The 23,705-nt window shown below is 40.8% G+C and overlaps 1 protein-coding gene across 2 annotated transcripts; it reads right to left on the reverse strand.

Annotated features, from left to right (window-relative positions):
- Window positions 1-8,053: 8,053 nt before the first annotated feature.
- On the reverse strand, window positions 8,054-9,431 carry LOC108072252 (mediator of RNA polymerase II transcription subunit 15). 2 transcript variants are annotated; one of them, XR_005991112.2, is made up of 4 exons: window positions 9,214-9,431; window positions 8,455-9,149; window positions 8,315-8,403; window positions 8,054-8,260 (listed from the first exon to the last, which is right to left on the reverse strand). XR_005991112.2 is itself a non-coding variant. In XM_017163314.3 (4 exons), exons 1-4 carry the CDS (start codon window positions 9,271-9,273, stop codon window positions 8,226-8,228), a joined length of 852 nt encoding a protein of 283 aa, XP_017018803.1. In that variant the 5' UTR covers window positions 9,274-9,429; the 3' UTR covers window positions 8,054-8,225. The 2 variants fall into 2 exon arrangements, 1 of the variants encoding a protein (XP_017018803.1); XM_017163314.3 differs by having other exon boundaries at window positions 8,315-8,376; window positions 9,214-9,429.
- Between the last annotated feature and the right edge of the window lie 14,274 nt (window positions 9,432-23,705).

Genomic DNA, 23,705 nt, shown 5'->3' on the forward strand with positions numbered 1-23,705 from the left:
TCTCTAACAAATGTCATGCGATAGTTGCTTATCGATAGCTTGCGCAATCGATCATCTGCAATCTCTAGTTCTGTAAAAGTGCGTGGGCGATCGTCAAGAAATTGCAAATTGTACTTTTAAACGTTAAAAAAAAACAATTAAAACAAAGCTGTAAAGTAAAGAAAATTGTGCAAATAGTGTGGCAAGTGCAATATGTAATTAATTAAAGTGATAATCGTGCAAATAAACCATGAAAACCCGATGAAATGAAAATTGTAAAAGATGGACACGCAGTGACTGTACTTTCTACGCATTTCTTATTGGTAAGTGCGCTTTGTTTTTCTTTGATAAATGGATCTATTTATGTTTATTAAATAACTAATTGGTATTAAACAAAGTGCAGGGCATTATGTAGTCCAAGTCCCAACGATTTTTCGCTCCTGCCACTAGCTTCAAGCTGCCGAATCTCTCTCTCGGTAATTCGAAATGTTTACGGTACATTTAATTTCATTTGGATTATTACAATATGCTTTAGGAGGCAACAATTTCGACTCGAGCTTTATCTGCTGCTCCCTGCTCTGCTCCTCCTGGCTCCACTCCATGCTCCATTTGCCAGGCGTCGGCGGCCGAGAACAATGAGCCATGAAGCGGGAGAGGGAGGTGGAGGGAGAGGGAGACTGGAAATGGAGGTAAAAATCCCACCTTGAATTTTCGGCAGGTGTACGTACGAACGTACCGGGACATATTTCATTGTTGTTGCCAAAGTGTAATTGCGAATTCCAGACAAATGTGAAATTTGAATTTACAAGTTTAACTTTTCTTGTGAAATCATTTGTTGTTTGCCTTGCTTCTGGGAGGACTCCAGCTCCTCCTGCTGCTCCTGTTCCTGCTGCTTTGCTCCTGTTTTGTGTGTGTGTTTGTTGTGTGTGCGACTCAAGTGTGCAGTTGGCAATTCTCGACTTAGTTCATTTGTTCCATTTCAACGCTTGCCAGGCAGCCGGCAGCATAGGGAGTCTTCCGGAAGGGACCTCTCCTTGGATCCTACCGGGCCTTAGCATAAACAAATGTACTTGTGTCGCGTTGCTGCTGCTGCTCCTTTCTCTAGTCTCTCTATTCTCAATTCTTCACCCCGTTTGTTCCGTGCACCTCTTTTCCTTCGATTGTTGTGCCATATTTCCGGCTTGTGGTACCCTAGGACTGCAAGGATTTAAAGGGTATATTGACGAGCTGAAATGTCATATATTTGGTTGAGGAAATCTTCATATTTAGCCTTAATTTAACAAGTTTTTTTCAGTTTTTTCTTTACTTTTATTATATACATTATAATCACGCTGATTTTCTGATTTCCACAGGTAAGCAATTTACAAGTTTATTTATCTTTTTCATATATCAAACAACATATGTTTCATCCATTACATTATATAAATATATACATAAATATTTTACAAATCTAACTTGAAAACAAAACCCACTCATATTATAAATATTCTCCAACCTTAAGGTTCACTTTTAGATTCCTGTTCTTAAAAAACATTGCTCATTTAAGTATTTTTATATTATTCATGCATTAAAAAAATAATAAAACCCTTTGTGATAGGTACTCCTAAGTCGAATAACTTGATCCATAAGTCGCCGCGTTTTTGCAAATGGTCTAAGCTTGGCTCCTTCTGTTTTGTGCCTTGAAGAAGAACAGATGGCATGTGTTGCGACTAAAGCTGGCTTAGGCTAGGGATCCTGCTCCGCCGGATCTTGAGTCCCGGAATGTTGCACCTCTCAACCTGCCACAAAACTGCGTCGCGACGCGACTGTTGTCCTTCCAGAGGCTAGGATATGCGAAATTCGTTGGGATTCGACGATGGTGCGCTGTTCTTTGCCGTTTTGCCATTCTTGTTTGGCTTTTGTGCATTTGCCCGGCTTTTTGTGTGCTCTATTTTCCTTTCTTTCTTTTTTTTTGTTTTTGTGCGGATGACGAAGGATGGAGGCCAGGCTTTTGTGCCCGAGCGTTGTGCCGAAAAAGTTGCATTTCACGTCTTGTTGGACTCGGACTTGTTCTACTTGCTGCAATTCTCCTCATATTTTGTTTCCCACCAAAGTGGTGCGTTCCGGTTTGCCGCATAAAACACACTGCCACGCCCACAACCCTTCCGAATGCGCCTCCGTCCATACACACGCACACACACACACTCACACAAATACAATTAGAGACTTGGTTTGTTGGTTCAACTTGTTTGCTTACATTCAACTTTATTTCACTTCTGCTGCGATGGTTTCTTTCAGCCAGCCACTACACAGCCACTATCCTTCAACCCTTTCCCGTGTGTGTGTGTGTGTGTGTGTGGAGCAAAGTTTTTGGTCAACTTGGGCGCTTGCTCCTCCTCGTCCTCGTCGGCATTGTGTTGCCCATGGATGTCGGAAGCGCCTTAACTTAATTCTGACGCTAGATTTCTATGCATCCTCGAACGAACGAGAGAGCGTTGGCATTCTCTGTTTGCTTAAATGTTGTATAATTCACTGATTTCTCTGTGGTTTTGTTGCCATTGTTGGATTTTTGTTGATGCTGCTCCTGTTTCTTCTTCCTATGTAGGAGTTTTGTGTATTTGTGATTACATTACGTATACGTACGTATGCGCAATGTGCGAGAGCAATTGTTCATTTTTTGGTTGAGGAACTGCTTGTTGAGACCTCAAGAAATATAATAATTAGAGAGATTACAAATAAAAAGGAGAATAGAAGTAAGGTAAGAATGGTTAACTTTATTAATATCATAAAAGCCAAGTGAAAAGACGGCAAAGAATGAGAAAAGTGGACTTCTGGACGGTTGAAATTTGTTTATATTAGTTAGTAAACATTTTTTGTAGTTTAAAAATAATTTAAAATAAAAGTTTTTCCAAAAAATAGTTCATTAAACGTCACTTCATAATTCCCAAAACAAAAAATGTAATATTTCTTACATTAGCTTTCTGTTCCTTGACCCAAATAACTTTCTGAGCAACCCAAAGACTCACTCCTTGAACCCATTTTTGCCCCAGTAAATTGCAATAAAATAACCAAAAATACGCTGCCCAAACCAATCGCAATCCCAATTCTGACTTCAGCCCAGTCCATCCTCAGTCTCGTTTTCCTCTCAGTGGAAAACGTAAGGAAACAACTGAACATGGACTGAACATTGTAAATTGTTGTCCGAAAATTTATTGGCAGCACTTATCAGATTCACTCATAAATCTGCAAAAAGCCCGTCTCCAAAGCCGAGCGGCAGCCTCTCTCTTTTCTGCTTTTTCGATGCGTGGGCGGAGAGCATCTGTGTGGCTGTGTGAGAGCACTGAGAGAAAAGGTGAAACTTATATCAATTTATTTAGAATTTTAATTCATAACTTATCACCAGAATAGTCAATTCATCCGTGTCCTTTCCGTTTGTTTGTCCGTCAATTGTCTATTCTGTAGAATAACTTTTAACAATCTATAATAATTCCTAAAAAGAATAGTTACTTTTCTTCAGTGCATCTGTGCGAGGGCGAGTACAGCTGATGGGTGGCATGTGCGAGGGACATTTATTTGCATGCCTCGCCCGATTTTTGGCCCCTCTGTTCGACTCTCGGGGTGCTCCACTTCGGTCGCACAATCCACAAATTAACATGACATTTTTACAAGCCCAAACATGTGTACACATGGGCCCGAAAGTGAACCGAACCACTCGAAATTAATAGCCAGCAAAGCACAGCATCAGCAACGGGCGCTCTCATTGGATGTGACTGGACATTCGGGGCGGACATTTATGGACACATGGCCGAAAAAGTCAAACAGAGACTCAGGCAGAGAGAGAGTGAGCGGATCGAACAGGTTGCCATTTTATGCATCCATAAATTTAATTACTCAAAAGCTTCCCAAAAATGTGGAAAACAAAAAGCCATTAGCTCAGGTGGAAAATGTACTGCAGTCAGTCGTCGACCTTATGGCCTCCCTTTGCCATTTTCATTTGGCTATAAACTCGCCTCATAGCGACTTTCTCTTTGGAAAATATTTGCCAAATTTTAAATGTGAATCAATATAAGAAACTTAAAATTTTTGTAGCTTAAACTCTTTTATCACCCATTGAAATGATATATATTTCCCTTTGAACCTTATTATCTTAGCTTTATTATGATTATTCGAATCCAGAACCCAACTATCTCTTGTTTCCTCTCGAAACTTTGATTATCTGGGCCATACGATGTGCATTCTCAGTCAAGTTGAAGGTTTTTCATTGACAGAAGAGGACGAAACCTCAAACACGACAGGAGACAGGCGTATTGAGAGGAGGAAAAATCATGACAAAACATTTGGCCAACGAGTTTTTCATTTTCTTTGTGTCTTTTTTTTTTTGGTTCCACTTGAATGAGAATGAGAATGACGAGAGAACGTTGACGATGATGAAGTTATCAGGCAAAAACGAGCCAAAAGTTGGCACAGTTTCAGAAAAGTTGGCCCACATAGAGCACACACACACAGCACCGGGGGAACTGACTGGCCCCAGACTAACAACAATCAGTAAAAGCAGACTGCAAATTCTAAAACAAGGAGCTCAAACTTTGCTCACTGAGCTGCAGACATTTTCGTCGCAATTTAACTCCTCATCCTCCTTCTTGGATCCTGCTTCTCTCGGTGTGTCAATAGCGCCAGGAATGGACACATGGAACACAGGACCACATGAACCAGTGCCGGCGTGCCAGTGCAAAAACACCAGAAGTACCACCAGAAATAACAACATCAGAATGAAGAACAGTTGACAAATGCAACAAACAACGGACAAGTTAAAATTCATGTTCATTTTAGCCACAAGTTTGTGCTTTTCTCGGGTTAAAACACAACATTGCTCGACGTCAAACCGACTAACACGGAATGTACATAAATGGTAATTGACAGGCCAAAAGAGCTTAAGTATTTTAAAAAGGTTTCAAGTGTTGTGATTCCTTCCTCCTCCTGCTTTGGTAAGGCTAAATGTTTGGACTTTAGTTAAAAGCGGGGGGAATTCTAAAAGTGTTCCTCTAAACGATCTCCCTGCGGACATCAAGTCATGTCTTAATAAAAGTGAATGAAAATCTACCTTAAACCCACTTAAAATAATACAAATTAATCGAGGAAAATAGTCTTATTTATGGGCAAACACTGTTGATAAATAATAAAATAAAAGCAAGCAATTGCCGAGCATTTCAATTATTCAAATTGCGGCCTGGAAAACAAAAGAACACACGTCAGCCTTCTCAGGCAAACTCACCAATTCCATTCAAAACTAAACATTTGCGTTATGTAAAAGTGGCCAGAATATTTTACCAGCTGGATATCTGCAGATGGAAAGTGTTTCTGGCACCTCACCTGGCTGACTAGCTGACTGACTGACTTCCGTTTCGTTCCGTTTTCTAGACAATAATATGACGCATGTATGTTGCAGTTGCTGCTGCGCCCCGAAAAACAATAATAAAATGGCTATAATAAATTTCTGTTCTGCAAAATATTTCCAGGAATTTCGGGGATAGATTGTAGTATGCCAGTCCAGTCCAGTCTTTCAAGCGGAAATTGCACATTTTGCAGAAAAACGCTTTCCCAAAGGGGAGCAGGGAATGGGTGGGATGAGATGTGTGGCGTATAAAAGGAATTAGGAATGCAATTTGAGGTTATTTTAGCAATGTGCAACTCACCAACAACATAGTATTGCACTGCAAGAAAGAGGGGGAAAATGATTCTTTGAATAGGTTAACCACTTTCAAATAGGCTTTTTTAGATGATATTTTGAATTCCTTACATTTTAATTGTTCAAAATAATTTCCCTTAAATTAACACTCATTTTTTTCGAGTGCATAGCTGACCACATCTGTATGCGCATTTGTTTAGATGAGAGAGAGACTTTGTATGTGTGTGTGTGTCAGTTAGACAAACAGACAGTTGGACTGACACTTGGACAGATGTTGGGATACGTACAGAGTCTGGAAGTTGGGCCCCAGCTACAGCCTGACAGCTGGACCCCAGGAACCCCTTCTCCATTGCTCCTCCAGCCTCCGGAAAACCCTTGCCCAGATATTAATAGACGAAATTTGAGTATTGCTTCCGTCATGAATAAAATTTCTGCATCCCGAGGGGCCCAGGGAGCTGTTGCATTGCACATCGAGGACGATGTAGTGTAAGGCTCCCTCGAAAAACTTTTGACAATCCCTCCCCGGGCTCCGTTGCGGGAAAACTTCTCATCCAGAGTTTTTGGGCCACTCGCATTGTCCCTTTCCCGGGCAGAGTGAGAGTCGTTTTCTCCATGCCCGAAAAACTTTTCAAATTGTCCATTCAACGTCCATTCAGCTGTCCGTTTCTGTGGCTTCTCTGGTACTCCTCGTTCTCGTTCTCGTTCTCGTTTTTTTTTACTTTACTTTTCTTTTAATTTTAATGATGCCCTCGGAAAAATGTAAAACGCTTGCGAGAAACAATTTCTGGTATGTGCATTCTATGGTCGCATTGAGAATTCTTTGGTCTTTATGGGAGGAGATGATTGCCCTGCTAGGGATTGGTTTGCCTGGGGATTTTAGGGGGTTTTTGTCAGGAGAAATAAGGAAATAAGAGGTAATATGCTTTTCAAAAATAATAATAATCAGAGCTTGTTTCCGTTCAGAAATATTTCCTGTGCGTTCCTTCGCTTTTCCTTTAATGTACAAGCAGTTTAGCTTCTCTCTCCCGGAAAACCAATCTATCACCACCTAAAATCTTTGTACTTGTCACTATTTTATTTCCCCCAACTGCAATCCAATCGATATAAAATATATTTAATTTAATCAATCAGAAAAGCAACTTTAGACTGTGCCACAAATCCTTACACCTAATCACCCAAGCAAATAAAGTCAAAAAGGCTAAAAAATTGAAAGAAACGCAGCGAAACGAACTGCAGAAAAGGAAACCGCAAAACGAAATGCGGTAACAGGCAAAACTTTGCTGAATCAACTACTAAAAGATTTATGGTATCAAAATAGTGCCACATAAAATATTCACACCTTGGCCCCGGCTGCCAGAATCTAACGACTTTGGTGGGACCGGGACGGGGACGGGGTTAACCCAACCGCTCAACCAACCAACCAACTGATGCCTTTGGCCCGATAGAGCCATTGTTTATACGTCGGACCAACTGGGCTGGATTGCATTTTGGCCATAAGTTGGCAACATTTTTTATGCGTTCATCATGCGGTCAGCATAAATTTTTCATCGCCGCTTTTCCTTCGTTCAATTTTCTTTTTTCGTGCCCCACAACATGCTGCCAATTTTGATGTCTGACGGCCATAAATCAAACCGTTTAAGGGGGGGGTAAGGTATTTAATTTTTTTTTTCGTAAATTTTTTTTTATTTTTTATTTTTAAAGTTTAACATCTTAAGAATATTGTGTCCAAGTTTTACATTGATCAGAGTGAAATTGACGAAGTTATGCGGAGTTGAACGAAGGTCGGTTGGTGTTCAATGCATGGGAATCACAAAGTTTAAAGCGCTCTCCTGAAAAATTCAATTTTTCAAATCGGTGTACACGATTACAGAAAAACTACTAGACCGATCGATTTGAAATTTGGCACACACATTCTTTAACTAATTCCTCAGGTATTCACGTCGGCCTTTTTTTAATTTTTAATTTTTATATATTTTTAAATTAAGAAATAACGTTTTTTTTTTAGTCAAAAATCGGGTTTTTGACTTTCAAATTTCCTAAAAAATCACAAAAAAACTAAAAAAAAAAAAACGCTTCGTGAATACCTCGGGACACTTATCCTTTAACGAATGAGGTATAATTTTTTTAGATCGGATGATCCTGTGGACTGTTAGGATGTACACCGCAAAACAACTTTTTTTGGAGGCGACTCTGGAGATTCCCTATAACTTCTCTACCTCTAAATATTTTTCAATACAAAATTTATCAAAAATTATTCAAATGTTGTGTTATTATATGGTATTTAATTCATTAAGCTAACTTTAGCCGTTTCGCCACAATAATTTTTTGAAAAGTGGCCTTTTTTGCACCGAATTAACCTTACCCCCCCCTTAAAGTCGCCATCGGCCAGAAAAAAAAAAGGAGACCATATCGGAATTAACTTGGCTAAAACAAGTAAGCCATTTTTATTCCACACCAAAGTGTTGATCGTGTCGTTTGGGTTATTGTGTGAGGGGTATTTGTTTGCGTAGGGGAAGAATATTTAACACAAAACTAACGCGGACATCTGTAAAACTCAACTTAAGATGGACCTGGAGCTCCATCATCGCCAATGGGGGACCTTGCTTGATGCTTTTCCTAGAAAGGGAATGGATTATAACACCTCATAATGAGAAACTCTTGAAAACTCACCACAATTGAATGAATTGGTGCTCTTGCTGAACTTCGCTGATGACTCGATCATGGATGGCGTGCTGTGGGTTTAATTGGTAAAGGTATTGCTGGTCAGGCTTACGATTAGGACACTCTGAATGCCGACGAGGTGTACTTACTTCAGGCCGTTGCGCACATCCCGGTAGTTGACGGGTTGCAGATCGTAGCCGGACTTCATCCGCTGTCCCTGATGTTGCTGCTGCTGTTGTTGATGATTATGCTGCTGCTGCTGCTGTTGGGCTTGATTATGGTTCTGCTGCTGGTACTGCATGGGCTGGGTGTACTGCCACATGTTGTAGCCGTTATTGCCGCTGCTGTTGGCATTAGAATTCCAGCCGCCGGCCTGCGAGGGCGACGAGGGACCACCACTGCCGCCTGTAAAGCGACCCTGATGCATCTGCGTGTTGGATCCCGCATCACCGTACTGCTGCATGGGCTGCATCTGACCCATCGGCTGCATCTGTCCCATCGCAGACATGGACTGCAGGTCGGGTATGACGGCATTGATCCCGGGTGCATCGATAGAGCCCATGGCATTGCCCATGGGCATCATGGTCACGCTGCTTAGCGGCGTCATCGCTCCGATTGGCAGCTGTGTGGACATTGTGGACATGGGCGTCATGCCGCTGTTGCCTCCGCCGGACATCATGCCTAGCGGCATGCCCTGCACCGGATAAGATGACATTGGGGGCATGCTCGAAGACATCGGCATCTGAAGGTTCATTTGCGGTGGGTTCAGCGGCTGCACGGGCATGGGCTGGCCCATACCCTGGCCGGGATTCATAGTCATCGGGTACTGAGGCACGTTCTTCATCTTGAGGGAAGAATGTATCAAGGGTTAGTGGTCTCTGGGAGTTACCTGAAATTGAAATTTGTACCTTTGAATCGGCATACATGCCGTAATCAGCTTCGTAGGGCACCGAGCAAAAATTCATCATTTACGGAAATGTCTCGAAAAACCGAAAAATAAATATTCACTAAAAGTTTCTAGACAAACAAATTTTTTTACTTAAAATTTTATTTTTCACTGAAATTTTTTTTTTATATTTTTAAAAGGAGAAGAGCTCTGTAGCTTACGAGAAACGAAATACGAATGAGAAATATAAAAAGGCAAGATCCCAAAGTTTGCAGTTGGATGACATTTCCGAGGCAGAGCCTACTTTGATTTTGAAATTTTTGTTTTTTAAAAATATTTGTTGATTCCTCCTGAAACTAAAGTTTTTTTTAGAACTTTATTATCATTTCTTCTTGAGAATAAGGATTATTTTAGGAGCTCAAACTAGTTGCTTTGCTACCCCTTGGGCATATCGTGATCCACTAGCTATGTGGCCAACACGCCCTCAGCCAAAGCCATCAAGGATGTGTCCAGGACAATTAATTTTCGCCCCGGCTTGTCAGCTTATTGTTTATCTACATAAATACGGGAGAGGACACACGACGAAGAGAAACGGCTGCCGGTGAGCTGGCGTGTCATTTATTCTGACTGTGCCTGCTCCTTCCTTGCCATGACTTTCGATATCCTTCTGGCTGGGACGTGGTGGTGCAGTTGCCACACCATTTATGCCATTAAGTCATTAGCTTTGTTTAACAAATAACAAACTGTCAATGAGTTGATTAACGATGTTTTTCGCATGAACTGCAATTAGCCGACGCCGTCGCCGTGGACGCTCGCTGCCCGCCGCCTCATCCGAGTAGTTCCCTCTGACAAATGGGTGTGATTTCGCTCCCAGCGGTGTTCCATTTGGATGGTGCACTGGATGGCCTGGCCGGATGGTTGGATGGTTGGCTGGCTTGCTGGATAGATGGGCGGTGGGTGACAAGCACTCGTTATTGATGCGCCCCCAAGTTGCCGTCACTTGGCGGCAATAATTGTGTATTGTACTCCAAGTCAACGGCAATAGACATAGTCATGGAGGAGCAGTCACACTCATCACAGTCACACTCATCCTGGGTTTCAGTGGTGGCTAAATGGGATATTTTCTCGCCAAGGGTTATGAATAGTTTTAGCTATAATTTAGGATTTATAAACTATATTTTTAATATCATTCTTAATAGAAATTAATAAGTATTTATTCTTTATATAATAACCTTACCTATGGAATTACATTTCTGATATATGATGTATACTTAATAATAAGAGAAGGCAATTACATCCCGTTGACAAGTGTCATGTCAGCCCATTAGCATTGGCATCTCCTCTCGGAAGCTACACGTCCTTAGCCTCCATTTACTATCCCATTTCTGCCTGTTCCAGCCGTCGACGTGACGCGCTTCATCACTCATTCACTCGCTCGCTTGCCAACAAGCTCCCTAGTTACCCACTTATTCAGTGCTCACTCCACTTGGCCATTCCACCTCAACGCGGAGGACTGCTGGCGCCCCGGCTCATTGCGAACCCATGCACTTGTGTCTCCCTGTCCAGGAGTGGAGTTACAGGGCAATGAAAAGGGGACTCTTAATAGAGGTATTAGGTCCTATTAAGGTGGGCTTTAACAATTGAGAATTTAAACTAAATAAAGCCTAGAAAACTATGTTTAATTAAGTATATGAAAAGTCCTTAGACTATCAGAAAAGATTGGGTGAAATTAGATTTTTCTTAATATGAATTTTCCCTGAATGATTCTTTATGAAAGCCTCTTCGAAGAAGAAATGTATTTTCTCCTTAATTCTGAAAAACTACCCAAAACCCCCCTGAATCCGCTCCTGTTCCACATGTATTTACACTGTAATTATTATGCAAAATGCAATTGACTCCATTATTTACGATATTGTTAAAGTTCGTGAGCAGAGTGCTAAATGGGTTGAACTTTCAATATATTTGCATGGCTAATATTCTAAATATAAATTAATGTATACATTTCTATGTGTATTTTTGTAATCCACCAACACACAATATATATAAATGAGTTTGTGTTCGTGCGGTCGCTAATTGCCTTTGCCAGAAAGTTAATTACGACAAAATTTGAAATTTTCAAAATTGGACTTGTCAAAAACATTTTGACATTTCCCCTCAGACACCCGGACACCCGCCAGCGGCAGCGGCAGGAAATTAGTTTTACAAACTTTTGCGTTTTGTGCATTTCGCACTGACTTCTAAAACCAAAAAGTTGGCTTCGACACAATGCTCATTATGCGGCATAATAATGCCGACTATTAGCCCTCGAAAATATCAAACAAAAACTGTATATAAATAAATGAGGAAATGCCAAATGCCAAATGCCATTCATCAAATGGAAATGATAGAGTGTCGAGTGTCCATTTGCATTACTTGCAAACATTTTGCCAATTGCCAGGCCTAATTAAGTGCCATGGATGCGTGTTAATGAGCCAGTGTCCCGTGTCGAGTGTTGCTAAAAAATTGCATTAAAATTGCAAGCAAAAATAATTGTGAAATAAGCTGGAGAGGAAATGTCATCGTTTTGTGAAATTTGATTTGATTCATGGCCTCGTTTTGAGTGGGAAATTAAAATGTTTGTTTTTGTGGTTTTGTTGATGAAAAGTAAATAGAATCATGGAATTTTGTGAATTTCCAAAAGGCAGTAAAAGTTGTAAGATGCGTAACGGCTATGAATCTTGTATTAAAAGGTCTTTGTCTCACCTTTCTTCAACATTTTAAGTCAGCGGAATTTCCATTGCAAAAAAAAAGCGAGACTAGCTCCCTGGCTCATTATGGCGAAACTACAAGAAAATGCGCTGCTCTGGATAAACTTTGCAAGCCGGATTCCTCCTCATTACTCATTAGACATGCACGCCGGGGCCAAAAAGTCTTTGATTTAACACCTAAAGGTGAAGCCTGAGCTTGCAACAAAGGCCTCATTAATTAGGAATGTTAAGATGATGAAAACTAATCTGCTAAAAGCACACTCTCTCGCTGCATTCCCATCTGCATCCTTTTGGGGTGAGTCATTTGTCTGCCAGGCTCAACGGAAGGAAGGAGGATGGATTCGGAGGCGTCATTGTTTGGCACCGGTTCACATGCGCTTAATGCACTTGGAAGCCATGGCTTCACCTTCGACAATGTTGCTGGATAAGCGCACAGACGCTGGCAAAACACTGGCAACAAGGCAACAAACTAACCCAGGACCCAGGTCCCAGCGAAAGCAAAGGATACGACCGACCATGAGGACGTCAAGCTGAAATCTGTGCAAATCACAAAATTGGAAAAATCGAGGAGCAACACTCAGGGCGGAGGAGGAGGAGCTACATGCCAAGCGAAGTAGAAGCCGGAATCAGAATCGAGTCCTCCATTAGAGTTGGCCATAAAATAAGCAACTTGTATCGGTATCGGCTGCACCACCGCCACTGGCCTCAAATCGCTTTCCTCAGATTTTGTACGGGGAGAAAATGTGGGTTTTTGTATTCTAAATTTGTGAAATTTATATTTGTCTCTAAGAAATATTGAAAAATATGGTAATTTTATGTTAAGAATATTTTTGTTAAATTTTAGCCTCAGGGTTATTAAGGTTTTAAAGCTATTTACATTCTGCAGAATGTGAAAATTCCATTTTCACTGGAAATATAAATTAGTACTTTATGCTAGAAATTCTAAAACCTTTAAGGCATATGACAATATTTGTACATTCTTTTTATTAGCTTAAAATAACCTTATTTTTCGCTCAGTGCACTCGTAAGCTCATGATGCCCCAATGCATGACGCTTGGCTGAGTGCAAATTCAATTAACTTGTTACAACACAAGCTCCAGGATCAGCTTTGGCATCAGCATCTGCCCAGACGGGATTGGGATTTGTATCTGCCGCTGCTGCTGCTCCTCCTGAGCCTGTGCCCAGATACTCAACTGTACTTTTACTGCACTTTGGTCCAGGGTCGCTAGTCCACGTCCCTCGCCAAACTTTTGTTGATTCTATTTCGAATTTTAATTCCAATCAAATTGCCTCTTGCGGTGCGCGCTCAAACAAACATTTATTTGATTTTCGAGCCCCCTAATGGAAAATGCATTTTTCCCTATTCAATTAATAAAAGATTCCCTCGAATCCGATTCCGATACCTTGATAGCAAAGATGCATAACCAATTGACATTTACATTGGCCCAGAAGCACGACGACGACAAATAGAGATGGAAACTCGGAGGCGAAAGTCATGAATTTCTTAGCAGTTCTTGAATGGAAATTAATAAACAAATGTCAATTACTCAATGGATTAGCACAAACCGGAGGAGCAGAGTAAATAGAAGCTGGGAAAACACGGGATCTCAGCCAAGAACATGTTTGTTTTGTGTGAGAGGAAAATCAGGGAAAGCTTAGACAGTCATTTGAATGTGGATTATTCAGTTGATAGCTCTGAATATTTAAAAAAACTGAAGAGAAAACAAGTAAATGCACTCAATATGCAAGACTTTTGTGAATTTTTTCGATTAAACCGATTCAACTTTTTCTTTAAATTACATTTTCTGACAACAGAAGCCGCCGGGTAAACAATATTCCTGGTAAAAATATGTATTTCGCCTTCGTGGTCCATAATTTATGGCCTGCCCCAATGCCCGTTTCCATTATGAATTCATTAGCACCTGAGGGCTACGCAAAACGCCCGAAAAAAGGGAAATTTAAAAACAGAAGTCAGTTGACGTTTCCACCAACACACCAAAAAAGGCGCAAAAAAGCCGAGAAAAAAGGTCTCAAAAGCACAAACAGCACAAAGTTCAGCGGGGTTTTTCAGCCAATGTCAATAGGTTGAGAATTAAGGCCAGAAAACGCCAAGGGAAAGTAAGTGAGAAAAAATAAAACAAAGTCCGCTGAACTTGCTACTTTTCAAGACGACCTTAAGGCCAGCTTGATCCTGGGAATTTCCTTTAAATAAACACTTATTTGCATATCAGAAGCTACTCCAACAGAGTGGCTCAGAATGTCCGAAACTGAGACTGATTTGCTGCACAAATGATGCGCTCCGTGTGGGACGTGCTCCGCCGTTTTCGATGGCCGCCGCCGCCACTTTGGCTCAAACCGATGCACGTTCTCCTCCAAGCTCTGGCAGTCCCAACTGGCTGGATGCATTCGCAATTAGATGGAGAGCTGGGAGAGTGCGGTCTCTCAAGGATTTGCCGAGATTTTGCGGCGCTAAACAGCTAAATGGCCGTGACAGCTGCAATCGATGTTGGCCTGGGCCTGGACCGGGGCCAAACCAAACCAAACCAAGCTGGCAATTTCTTTTTTCTGCGACATTTTATGACGTCTGCTCAGTGGCAGTCTCGTTTGTTTGCCCCGAACTCTCCCGTATCCTTGTCACCTTTAAGGCGTTGCCAGCAAATCAACGTCACGTCCGCCGATCCAAGACGTCCATAAAAAATGTCTCCGTGTCTGGTTCGCTTTTCCATTCTCAATTCTCCATTTCTGTGTCCGCACGAGTTGAGGAATAGTTTTGCTGACTACTGCAGAAGTAGCCATCCCGAGCTACCCTTTTTCCCTCCATGTGTGTGTATGTTCTGGTTCGGCTACGTGCCTAGATCTGCTCACACACAAGTTCACCAGAGAGAGCTGCAGGCAAGGTCACCGGGGGTCACTAAATTGGGGGGTTGCTGGAGGAGGAAGGTGTCTACACGACATCCTCGCCAGTTTATTTGTCGCAGTTGACAAATTGATATGAATTGGTTGAGAAATCTGTTGCAGAGGCAAGCGATTCTTGGCCAATAATCTAAATGTCAAGTGTATATCGATATAATCGATCTGAATAATCGATGAATTCCAAGATTTGTGGGTTTAAGGATTAAGGTACTTTAGAAAAGGTTCTATAACAAGTATTATTGTTTAATAAAACATTTTTTGAAGAAATTATCGTCTCGTAATTTTCAAAGGAATTAAGTTCCTTCAGAAAAATGTTATCGAAATATTTAAGAAATTCGATTTGTTCTTTAAAACTTCTCCTAATTGAAAGAAAATCTGTTGCACAGATAGTAATTTGTTTATTAAAATAAAGATAGGCCTCTCCTAGTTGATAACACTCGACTGTAGCTTTCCTACTTTTTATTTTAAAATAGACTCACCTTAACCATTCAAACTTTATTACCTTTCCCATTCCGGTGAATGAAGCCTTACCTTTCAGCACTTGAAATGTCAAAAGTTCACTGCATTTCCGGCTGAACTTTAAGCTGGTAAAATGTTTTATATCTCCCTTTTTGCTAGTTGTATCGATTATCGGCCAAGAGAAGAGAAATCGTCGGCACATTCTATAAGTCAAAGTTCGGCATTTGTCATGTTGCACCTTTAAGTCCACGTGTCTATCCTGTGCTATGTGCATCCACCACGCACATAGCCTCCTCCACCTTTGATTTCGGCTTGTAGGCCCCCATTTGCAGCCCCGTTGCCGGTGCTGAGTGTTCGTTGGTTTGTTTCACTTCAATCAGTTGTCGGTTGACTGCTTTCGTTAAGTGCCATCTTTGCATGTGTCCATTGGGTTCGGGTCCGGGCCCGGGTCCCTTTTGGCCCCCTTTAACCCCCATCGTTGCTCATCCGACACGCAATGGAGAGGTTCTCTCCTCGCATCCCTATGGCCACATTGCAAATTATTTGGGTCTGTCACAGCCGTGATTTGGACTTTTGATTACTTGATTACGTTTGCAATGCGTTTCCTCTCTGACTGTCTGTCTGTGGCTCTGGTCGTTGGACACTTGCTGGATCTTTCCGTTGGCCATCTGGTACCAGGCCCCATTCCCTGGTGCATGAGGAGAAAAATAATAGTAATATTTTGTTACTTTATTTCATCACATTTTACGATTCATTTTCAGGAATTTATCAATGATATTTCCAAGTTTTTATTGATAGAATTTAAAGTTTAGTTGTAGTTTTCATTATTTTCCTTTATGTAGCTTTGTTATACGTACACATTTTTCCTTTGAGTGCACAAAGCCACCGACAAACGCCATCATCGGATGCGGGCTGCCTGGCTCTCGCTCGTCAATGATTTAAATGGAGGTCAAGTGGAGTTCTCTTGATTGACGCAGCACATTGAACGTTTCTCACTGGCATGGCACATCCTCATCCTCCGCCCAGCCTGCGCTCTCCCGCCTCCCTCCTCCCTCTGTGCCCTGCCGAGTCAATCTTTTAGCCAAAATATAATTTGCACATTGATTACATGAAGAGAAAATGAGTTACGCTGCAATTTAGTGCCGCAAATGAAGTGAAACCGATCGGCAATTTGTTGATAGTTTTGTCCCCAGCTGCGTCACAGATTACAATTGTGGTGGGTTGGGTTGCATCTTGGAACGTGGAGCTTTTGGAACTTGGTCTGAGATGATTGGTTACTCCAATGAGTCATCATGTTTCTTGTCTCCTTGGCTTGAAGACAAGTGTATTGAGTTGGTCTTGGTGGGCAAAAGGAGCTGGGTTTTCTGAGATTTATTAGGGGTTAATAGAGTAGAACTTGGGTGTTGGATTGATAATCCTGTGGCCTGAATGGAAGGTAACTATAATTGTATAAAAACTACATGGTAAAGGAGTAGAAATCCCTCAAATAAAGTATTATAAATAAAGTATTATAATTTTAAACCTAATACCTGCCATGTAGTAAAAGAAGTCGTACACAGAAAAAAAAATCCGGGATAAAGTCGCCAAAATCAATCCCAAGTGGGCATGATTTCGAGCTAAGGTCGGATTTTCTTAATATAAGAACGAACATACTTAATTTTTTCAATCTCGAAAATTCTTGATTCAATCCCGCTAACCTTAAAAATTTCAATCCCAATTTTTCTTAATTTAATCTCAAACATTCTTAAATTTTAATTTAAAAATTTAAATTTAAATTTAATTAAAAAAAAAAAAATTTTTTTTCTCGATTTAGTCCCCGAAATTCTTAATTATTTTAATCCCAAAAATCCTTGATTTAATCCCTCTAAAGTTCTTAGTGAGAAGTGAAAGAAGTTTTTATTTAAATCTGTAATTATAAAGCTACAAATGGTTATTAAATTAATTATATTAATGTATAAATCTTATTAAAAGCCACTTAAACTTACTTTTCCTAGTTCTCGGTCGGGATTCGAACCCATGTCTCAGAAATCACAGACCGTCCGCTTACCAACTGGGCCACTGAGTCAAATCAAAAGCTAATGTCGGGATCGCGAATACATACAGTTTCAAGGAAAGAGCAAAAATGTTATCTCTCTCTCTCTGAGCTAAAAATAGATTTGCTGCTCTCACCAAATTTTTAAGAATATTTAGGCTTAATTCAAGAATGTTTGGGCTTATTATGCCTCTATAATCCCAAAATGAGATTAATTCAAGAATTCTTACGCTCATTTTGTCAGTTTAATCCCGAAACGCGATTGATTCAAGAATTTTTAGGCTTAATTGGTAATTTTAATCCCGAAACGGGATTGATTCAAGAATTTTTAGGCTTAATTTGTCATTTAATCCCGAAACGGGATTAACTCGACTGTCTAACCCCGAATCGTACTTAAAAATTTTAATCCACAACATCGAAAAAATCAAGAAAAATATTCTTGATTTTTTCGTTCTACCATTTTTTCTGTGTAGATTGTACCCTCTTTGATTAAGAAATCCCTCAAAAATATCCTTCCGACCTGCATCAACATTTCCCATCCAAAAGTTTACACTCTTTTCCAAATATTTTGTTGAAAAGATCCCGCCAAGTAGACAGTTTGCTTGGCCAACTTGTAATATACCGCCGGCACGTTGGGCTTTAACCAAACAGAAAGCCGCTTAATTGCCGGCCATTTGACCGGCGGCCATGTTCACTCCTCTGCCGGCCCATTATCGTGTATAAATCAGTCAACACCCAGTCGCTCAATTTTCAACACTTGACTATTAAAAACTTTGGCGAATTTATTAAAGGTGGCGGGGAGAAGCTGGAGGAGCTGCCGGAGAGCCGCAGGCGCCAGTGGCCTCCACTCGCGGAGTGGAGTTAATTGCTTGCTTCCATGTTGTTTATTCTTGGTATTTTAAAGAAAATAATTCATAAATTAATTTGGACATGAGCGAAAATATGAGCAACAAGAAAAAATACCTGAAATATTTCTTGTTTTATGAAAAATCACCTCATAAATTTGCACAGCTACGTGCAACAGCGGCAATTATGATCGGGATGTTTACTTTTTTTTCGCTTTACGTGACCAGGTCGAAGAATCAACATCAAACTTTATTTACTCAACAATTTGGCAACGACAACAACAACAACAACAACCTTTTTGTTAACAACTTATCAAAAATTATGTCAAAATTGCAGCGCCAAAAGAGCTGCTGCTGGCTGCCTGCCTGCCCGCCGGGCTCCATGGGTTAAGGTTAACCCCACCACCGTTGCCGCTGATTGGCATTCAAGCACTTCATTACAGCAATTGCCCCATTGAAGCCCAGCTCCCAGTGCGAGGAATTGAAATTTCACGCAAGTTGAGCACACAACAAGGAGCTCCTGCTCTCAAGTGTGTGTATGTGTGTGTGTGTGTGGAGTTAAAAAGGGAAACTGGTGGGGCCACAGAAGGGTTAACTGGGAAAAAGGGGGAGTGGCAGCAGCAGAAGAAAAGGGAGTGCAACACATGCAAAGCAATTTAAATGTCGGCCATCGCCTGAGTACTCCCTTCAGTCTGCACATTGAGAAAATTATTGGAAACAAGATTCTGATTATTTTTAAAAATCCTTTGAAATTTTAGAGGAAAACGGCCATTCTCTTAGGAGTAGAAAATCTAAATCGACACATCGCTTGGTAGATTTTATCAGAGATTTTATTTGGAGTAAATCCACACATCTCCACCACACCATTCCATAGACCATAGTATTCCAACAATTTTACAACTACACTTTCCTTACATTACATTTTTTTTGCACAGTGTTTTGGGCCATTGGACATGCTCCCGTTTTTGCATTGTTGACCGCTGAGTGATGCAGGTTCCCTCTTTTCCGAAACCCTTTTTTATTCAGCTTGTTTGGGGCTCCTCGCTCGCGTTTTTCGCGCCGCGCAAGCCGATAATTTATTAAAGGCGATTATTATGGCCTGGTTCGAACGAGTTTGCACTCGTCTGGGAACTGAGAATGGAACTGGGAATGGAAAGGAAAACGGGACGATGGAAAGGAAAAAAAGGGGGGCCGACCTGCGTGTTGTGGTAATTTACTGCCCGCGGGAAGGGGGCGTCCGGCCCTAAGAGAGGCTTAAGAGCAGGAGATCCCCATAGCGATCCCTGGCCGTGTTGTACTTTGAGGTATTTACATATGAAATGTGTTAAATTGAGCTCTTTTTTAGCGCAAGTTTGTTTTAGCGAACAAATTGCTGGCGAGGCATAGTACCCTCTCGCCCTCTTCCTCCGCGGAATTATAGTTTCAACATTCCGGCATCCCAGACCGGCGGGGCCCTCTCACATAATCGGCCGACGATTTGATTAAAAAATCGCACAATCATCGCATGAAGGACCCCAGTCCGGGTTGCGGGCCACAAAGGCACCCCAAGGGTCCCTCAATGACGATGACGTCGTCGTTGGACGATGCTTGTGGTGCCTGGGCTCCTTCAAACTAATGAAAAATTTGCATATCGCCTCCCAAAAGTGGAAAGTTTGTTTTGTTTGCCGACAGTCAAGGGGGCGTGGCATCATAAAGTGCATTCAACTGGGCGAAACAATTTTTTAAACAGCACATTTGTGGCGCTGCCGCCCCGCTTTTGGTTTTTGTTTGGCACTTTGTGGTGCAAATTTTAATTGCTTTTATTTGGAAATTTGAATTTAAGATGGACTTAAGCTGGGAATTTAATACAAAAAAAAAGGAGATTTGAAATCACATAATTTTCAGGCTTAAAAAGTTTGCGATTTTTTTTAATAACCAATATCTGTCATACTTTTATACGCCCTTTCAAAAGAATTTTAACTAATACGGAGATAATAATATTCCTAAATTTTAACAAATTTAATTCCAGAGATTTCAAATCTCCTTTTTCATATAATACCCCAAAAGTAAACAAATCTCTCACTGAAATCCCCCTAAAACCCAAATTCAACCAACAAATAAATTTAAATAACTATCCATAATTCGCTCAGCTCCTAAAACTAACCCAAAACGTTAATAGATGGACAATAGATATTGCCAAACTTTTTTTTTTTGGCATCCCCATTAGAACGACTTAAGTAAGACACTCAAATCAGAATTGACAGCGCAATCAAATCTACGATCCTTTACCAGTTCCTCCTCCTCCGCCTCCTCCCAGTTGATTTGGCCAATGGTTCGGGGGATTCCCCTACTCCCTTTTGGTCACGGAGCCTACTTTTTATGGGCCGCAAAACTTTACGCAAAGCTTCCGTTCGGCCTTTCGTTGGGTCTCCCCAAGGAAATGTCCAATTTGACAGCCGAGACACCCAAATTGAAGACATGTGCTGAATTTTATGGCTTTTAAATAAGAAACCATAAAAGCCAACAAAACAAAGGGACAGCGGAAAAGGAGCAAAAAGGAGTCAACAAACCGGAAATTGTCAAAGGAATCAAACTAAACTGAAAGCGAAAACATTTTGATTATATACAAGCAGGGTTTATATATATACTTATATATTTAAAAATAGAATGATACAATTTAATGCGCATTTCGGGCAACGAAATGGAAAGTCCTTTGAGAGCGAAGCTGGAATGTTGCAACAGGGAGAGAAATTGAGAGCTTATTTAATTTTTTAAAATATTTGAATGAGTTTATAACAATTAAATTGATTTTGAAATTATATAAAATGTTGATCCGAGGTATTTAATTAAATATTTTATACACCAAACTAAATAATTTTCTAAGGACTATTATTTTGTATCATACTCTTAGGGACTGTATTTTATTTTAAGAAAATATCGCCATCTATCTCTGAGGAATCCCTGTCTTAATTATATTTATTATACATTTTTTTTGCTACATAAACCTTGAATACACGAAGCATTTCTCTCTGTGCAGATCTTGAGCACTCCATAATGAATGAACACTGTTCCAGGGCGACGCCTTCCTCTGACTTGGTTCAAATTACAAGAGCCGCCGGCCATGGCGATGGCGATGGCTTACTTCGTTAACTTTGGCCACAGGGGACTTCGGAGGCGGGCGGAAAAGGGTGTCAGGGGTCAGCGCGAAATGGTAATGAAAACAAACGAAACGAGACAAAAATGAAACGCATCTCTCCTTGGAAAATTTCCCAGCCCGAGTAACCGACCAGCAAATGCTATTTACACATCACAAAAAAAGAGAGATGGAAAAACGAACCCAGGCCAAGGCGACAATGAAACGAATTCATGATTCTGGCAAGTTAAACGCTGTTGCCAGTGATAATGACAAAGCCAGAGAGAGAGGAAGAGGGAAGATACTAGAAAAAAAATAGAAAATATAACGAAGAAGGAAAACTACAGAGACAGTGAAAAGCCAACAGTTGGTAGTAAAAGCATTTAGATTTCACTTAAAAGAAACTAAAAATGCAAAACGAATGCCAGGCAGCCACACCCGCACAAAGCGATGATGGAAGGAAATGGAAGAGCTAAAGGTGTAAGAAAATCGAGGTGGAAAATGGGTGAAAACCACAGTTAAATGATGGGTAGCAAGTGCTTTGGGTATAAACTAGGGAAAAACTAGATGGAGAATGCTAAAAGCTTTGCAATCTTTCTGTTAATTGCGGGTTGAGCTATGAAAATTGGGAGGGAGCCGCGCCATGGGTGCCCATCTGAATTTTCCGCAGCACCTCAATTAAGTGGAAAGCTACAAAAAGGGAAAACGCAATGCCCGAGGAGAAACAGAGAGTGCAAAAGTTAAATGATTTAAAATGTTAGGGGTGCCCAAGAACAAGAAGAAAAGCTCGAAGTTAACTTCGATTGCATCTGACATAGGTAAAAGCATTTGTTGTCCCCTTTAATTTTGCCCTTTTCCGTTTCATTTCCTGGGGGAAAAGCCTCTTATCGAAAGCCCGGTTCATTCCCTCCACTTATCCATCGATATAACCGATAATCGTTTGGTCTAAGCCAGGCACAAATCACTGAGATTTACCATGCCCCCGAAAAAGTGTGTGTGTTGTGTCCATCTGATGAAGCGTGTATTAAATGTACAGTTGGACTTCTTTAAGTTTCATTTGTTTGTAAATTGAATTAAAATCTTCTCTAACTAGAATTTAAATCTCTTAAAAAAAGCTGTATGCTTTAATAAAATAATGTAAGCTAGTTTGAGTTAATTGGGTTCTTTTTCTGCAGAAATCTTATTTAGTAAATACTAATTTAATTTAATTGCTTTTAAAATAGATCCATTACAGAAATGAAAACAGAAATTTTCTAAAATTAGGTGCACTAGTTTAGTAGTATATTTTTCATGGCATACTTTTTAGAGCATATTCTTGAGAAATAGTTACCAATATCAATACTTTCTAGCAATTTGTCTATGATAAATGTAACCCCTGAGTTAGATTTTGTAAGCTCTATAAACTACCATATTTATTTCAAGAAGCAACACTGTAACTCTTTCATTCTATCCTATCTGGTGTCTCAGTCTATTTATTCTCTGTCTCAATTCCCTACTTTGTTTGTCTGTGCTCTTTCCCTGTATTGTAGTTGCCTGGCTGGCTGGGCATAGTGTGACAAAATCGCTTGAGCCGGCTTAACGAGGCTTGTAATTGAATTATGCGATTTCATTGTGATTATTTCCAAAGCCCCCTCTCGGCGACACCCCCTCGCGAAGGAGCCAAAGGAGGGCGCCACTGCCTGGTTGCCTTGTCACTTCTGAGTAATGAGATACATAAAAGTTATTTAAACTTTTAAATCCGCGTCGCTGCCTTTTACTTTCGCATTCCATTTCATCCCAGAAAGGGGGAGCTAAAAGCTGGCTAGTTAAACGTTTGAAAAGTTTTCCAACTGAGCCGCTGAAATGATTTGGAAAATTACAACAACTAAGGGCCACACCAGGCCAGCCAGCCGGAGGAGAGGGTTCAGGGTTCGGGGTTCAGGAATGGCGCAGATCAGAGGAGCTGACAAGGAAATACAAATGAGTCGTCGTTTTTACGGCCGCCCCCTGAAGAATGCTGCTGTTGACAGTCGCTCTCGCCCCTCCAATTTTCCTATTCCCCCCCTCCTCCTTGCCACTCGCGTGCATTTTCCACATGCCAGAGGAAAGGGTTGATTGGCATTTCTCGCAGAGTAAGCAAAAGTTTTTCTCTCCCCCCCTCTGTCTGTGTATATTTATTTTTTTTGCAGCTCCTTTGTTTCTGTGGGTGCCAAAAAACCTCCCTGGGCCGCCCACTCAGAGAACCTCTATTAAACATGGGGCACTCAGGAAAAAAATTGAGATTTAAAATCTAAATTTAAAACAAGAAAGGAAACTAACTTCGGGAAGCCGTAATTTGTATACCCTTACAGGTCTTTCATTCAATCAAAAATCGATCATAACTAAGCCAAAAAAGCATCAAATTTAATTCGGAAAGCTTTTCTGTGC

Source organism: Drosophila kikkawai, chromosome 2R (genome assembly GCF_030179895.1).
Source record: "Drosophila kikkawai strain 14028-0561.14 chromosome 2R, DkikHiC1v2, whole genome shotgun sequence".
Lineage (NCBI taxonomy): Eukaryota > Metazoa > Arthropoda > Insecta > Diptera > Drosophilidae > Drosophila > Drosophila kikkawai.

Bases quoted from the DNA above. Each gene is read 5' to 3' on its own strand.
- LOC108072252 (XM_017163314.3), bottom strand. From the start codon at position 9,273: ATGATGAATTTTTGCTCGGTGCCCTACGAAGCTGATTACGGCATGTAT. The intron at 9,150-9,213 runs GTACAAATTTCA...TCTTCCCTCAAG, and splicing joins GCATGTATGCCGATTCAAAG to ATGAAGAACGTGCCTCAGTA. The intron at 8,377-8,454 runs GTAAGTACACCT...TTAAACCCACAG, and splicing joins GATGTGCGCAACGGCCTGAA to CACGCCATCCATGATCGAGT.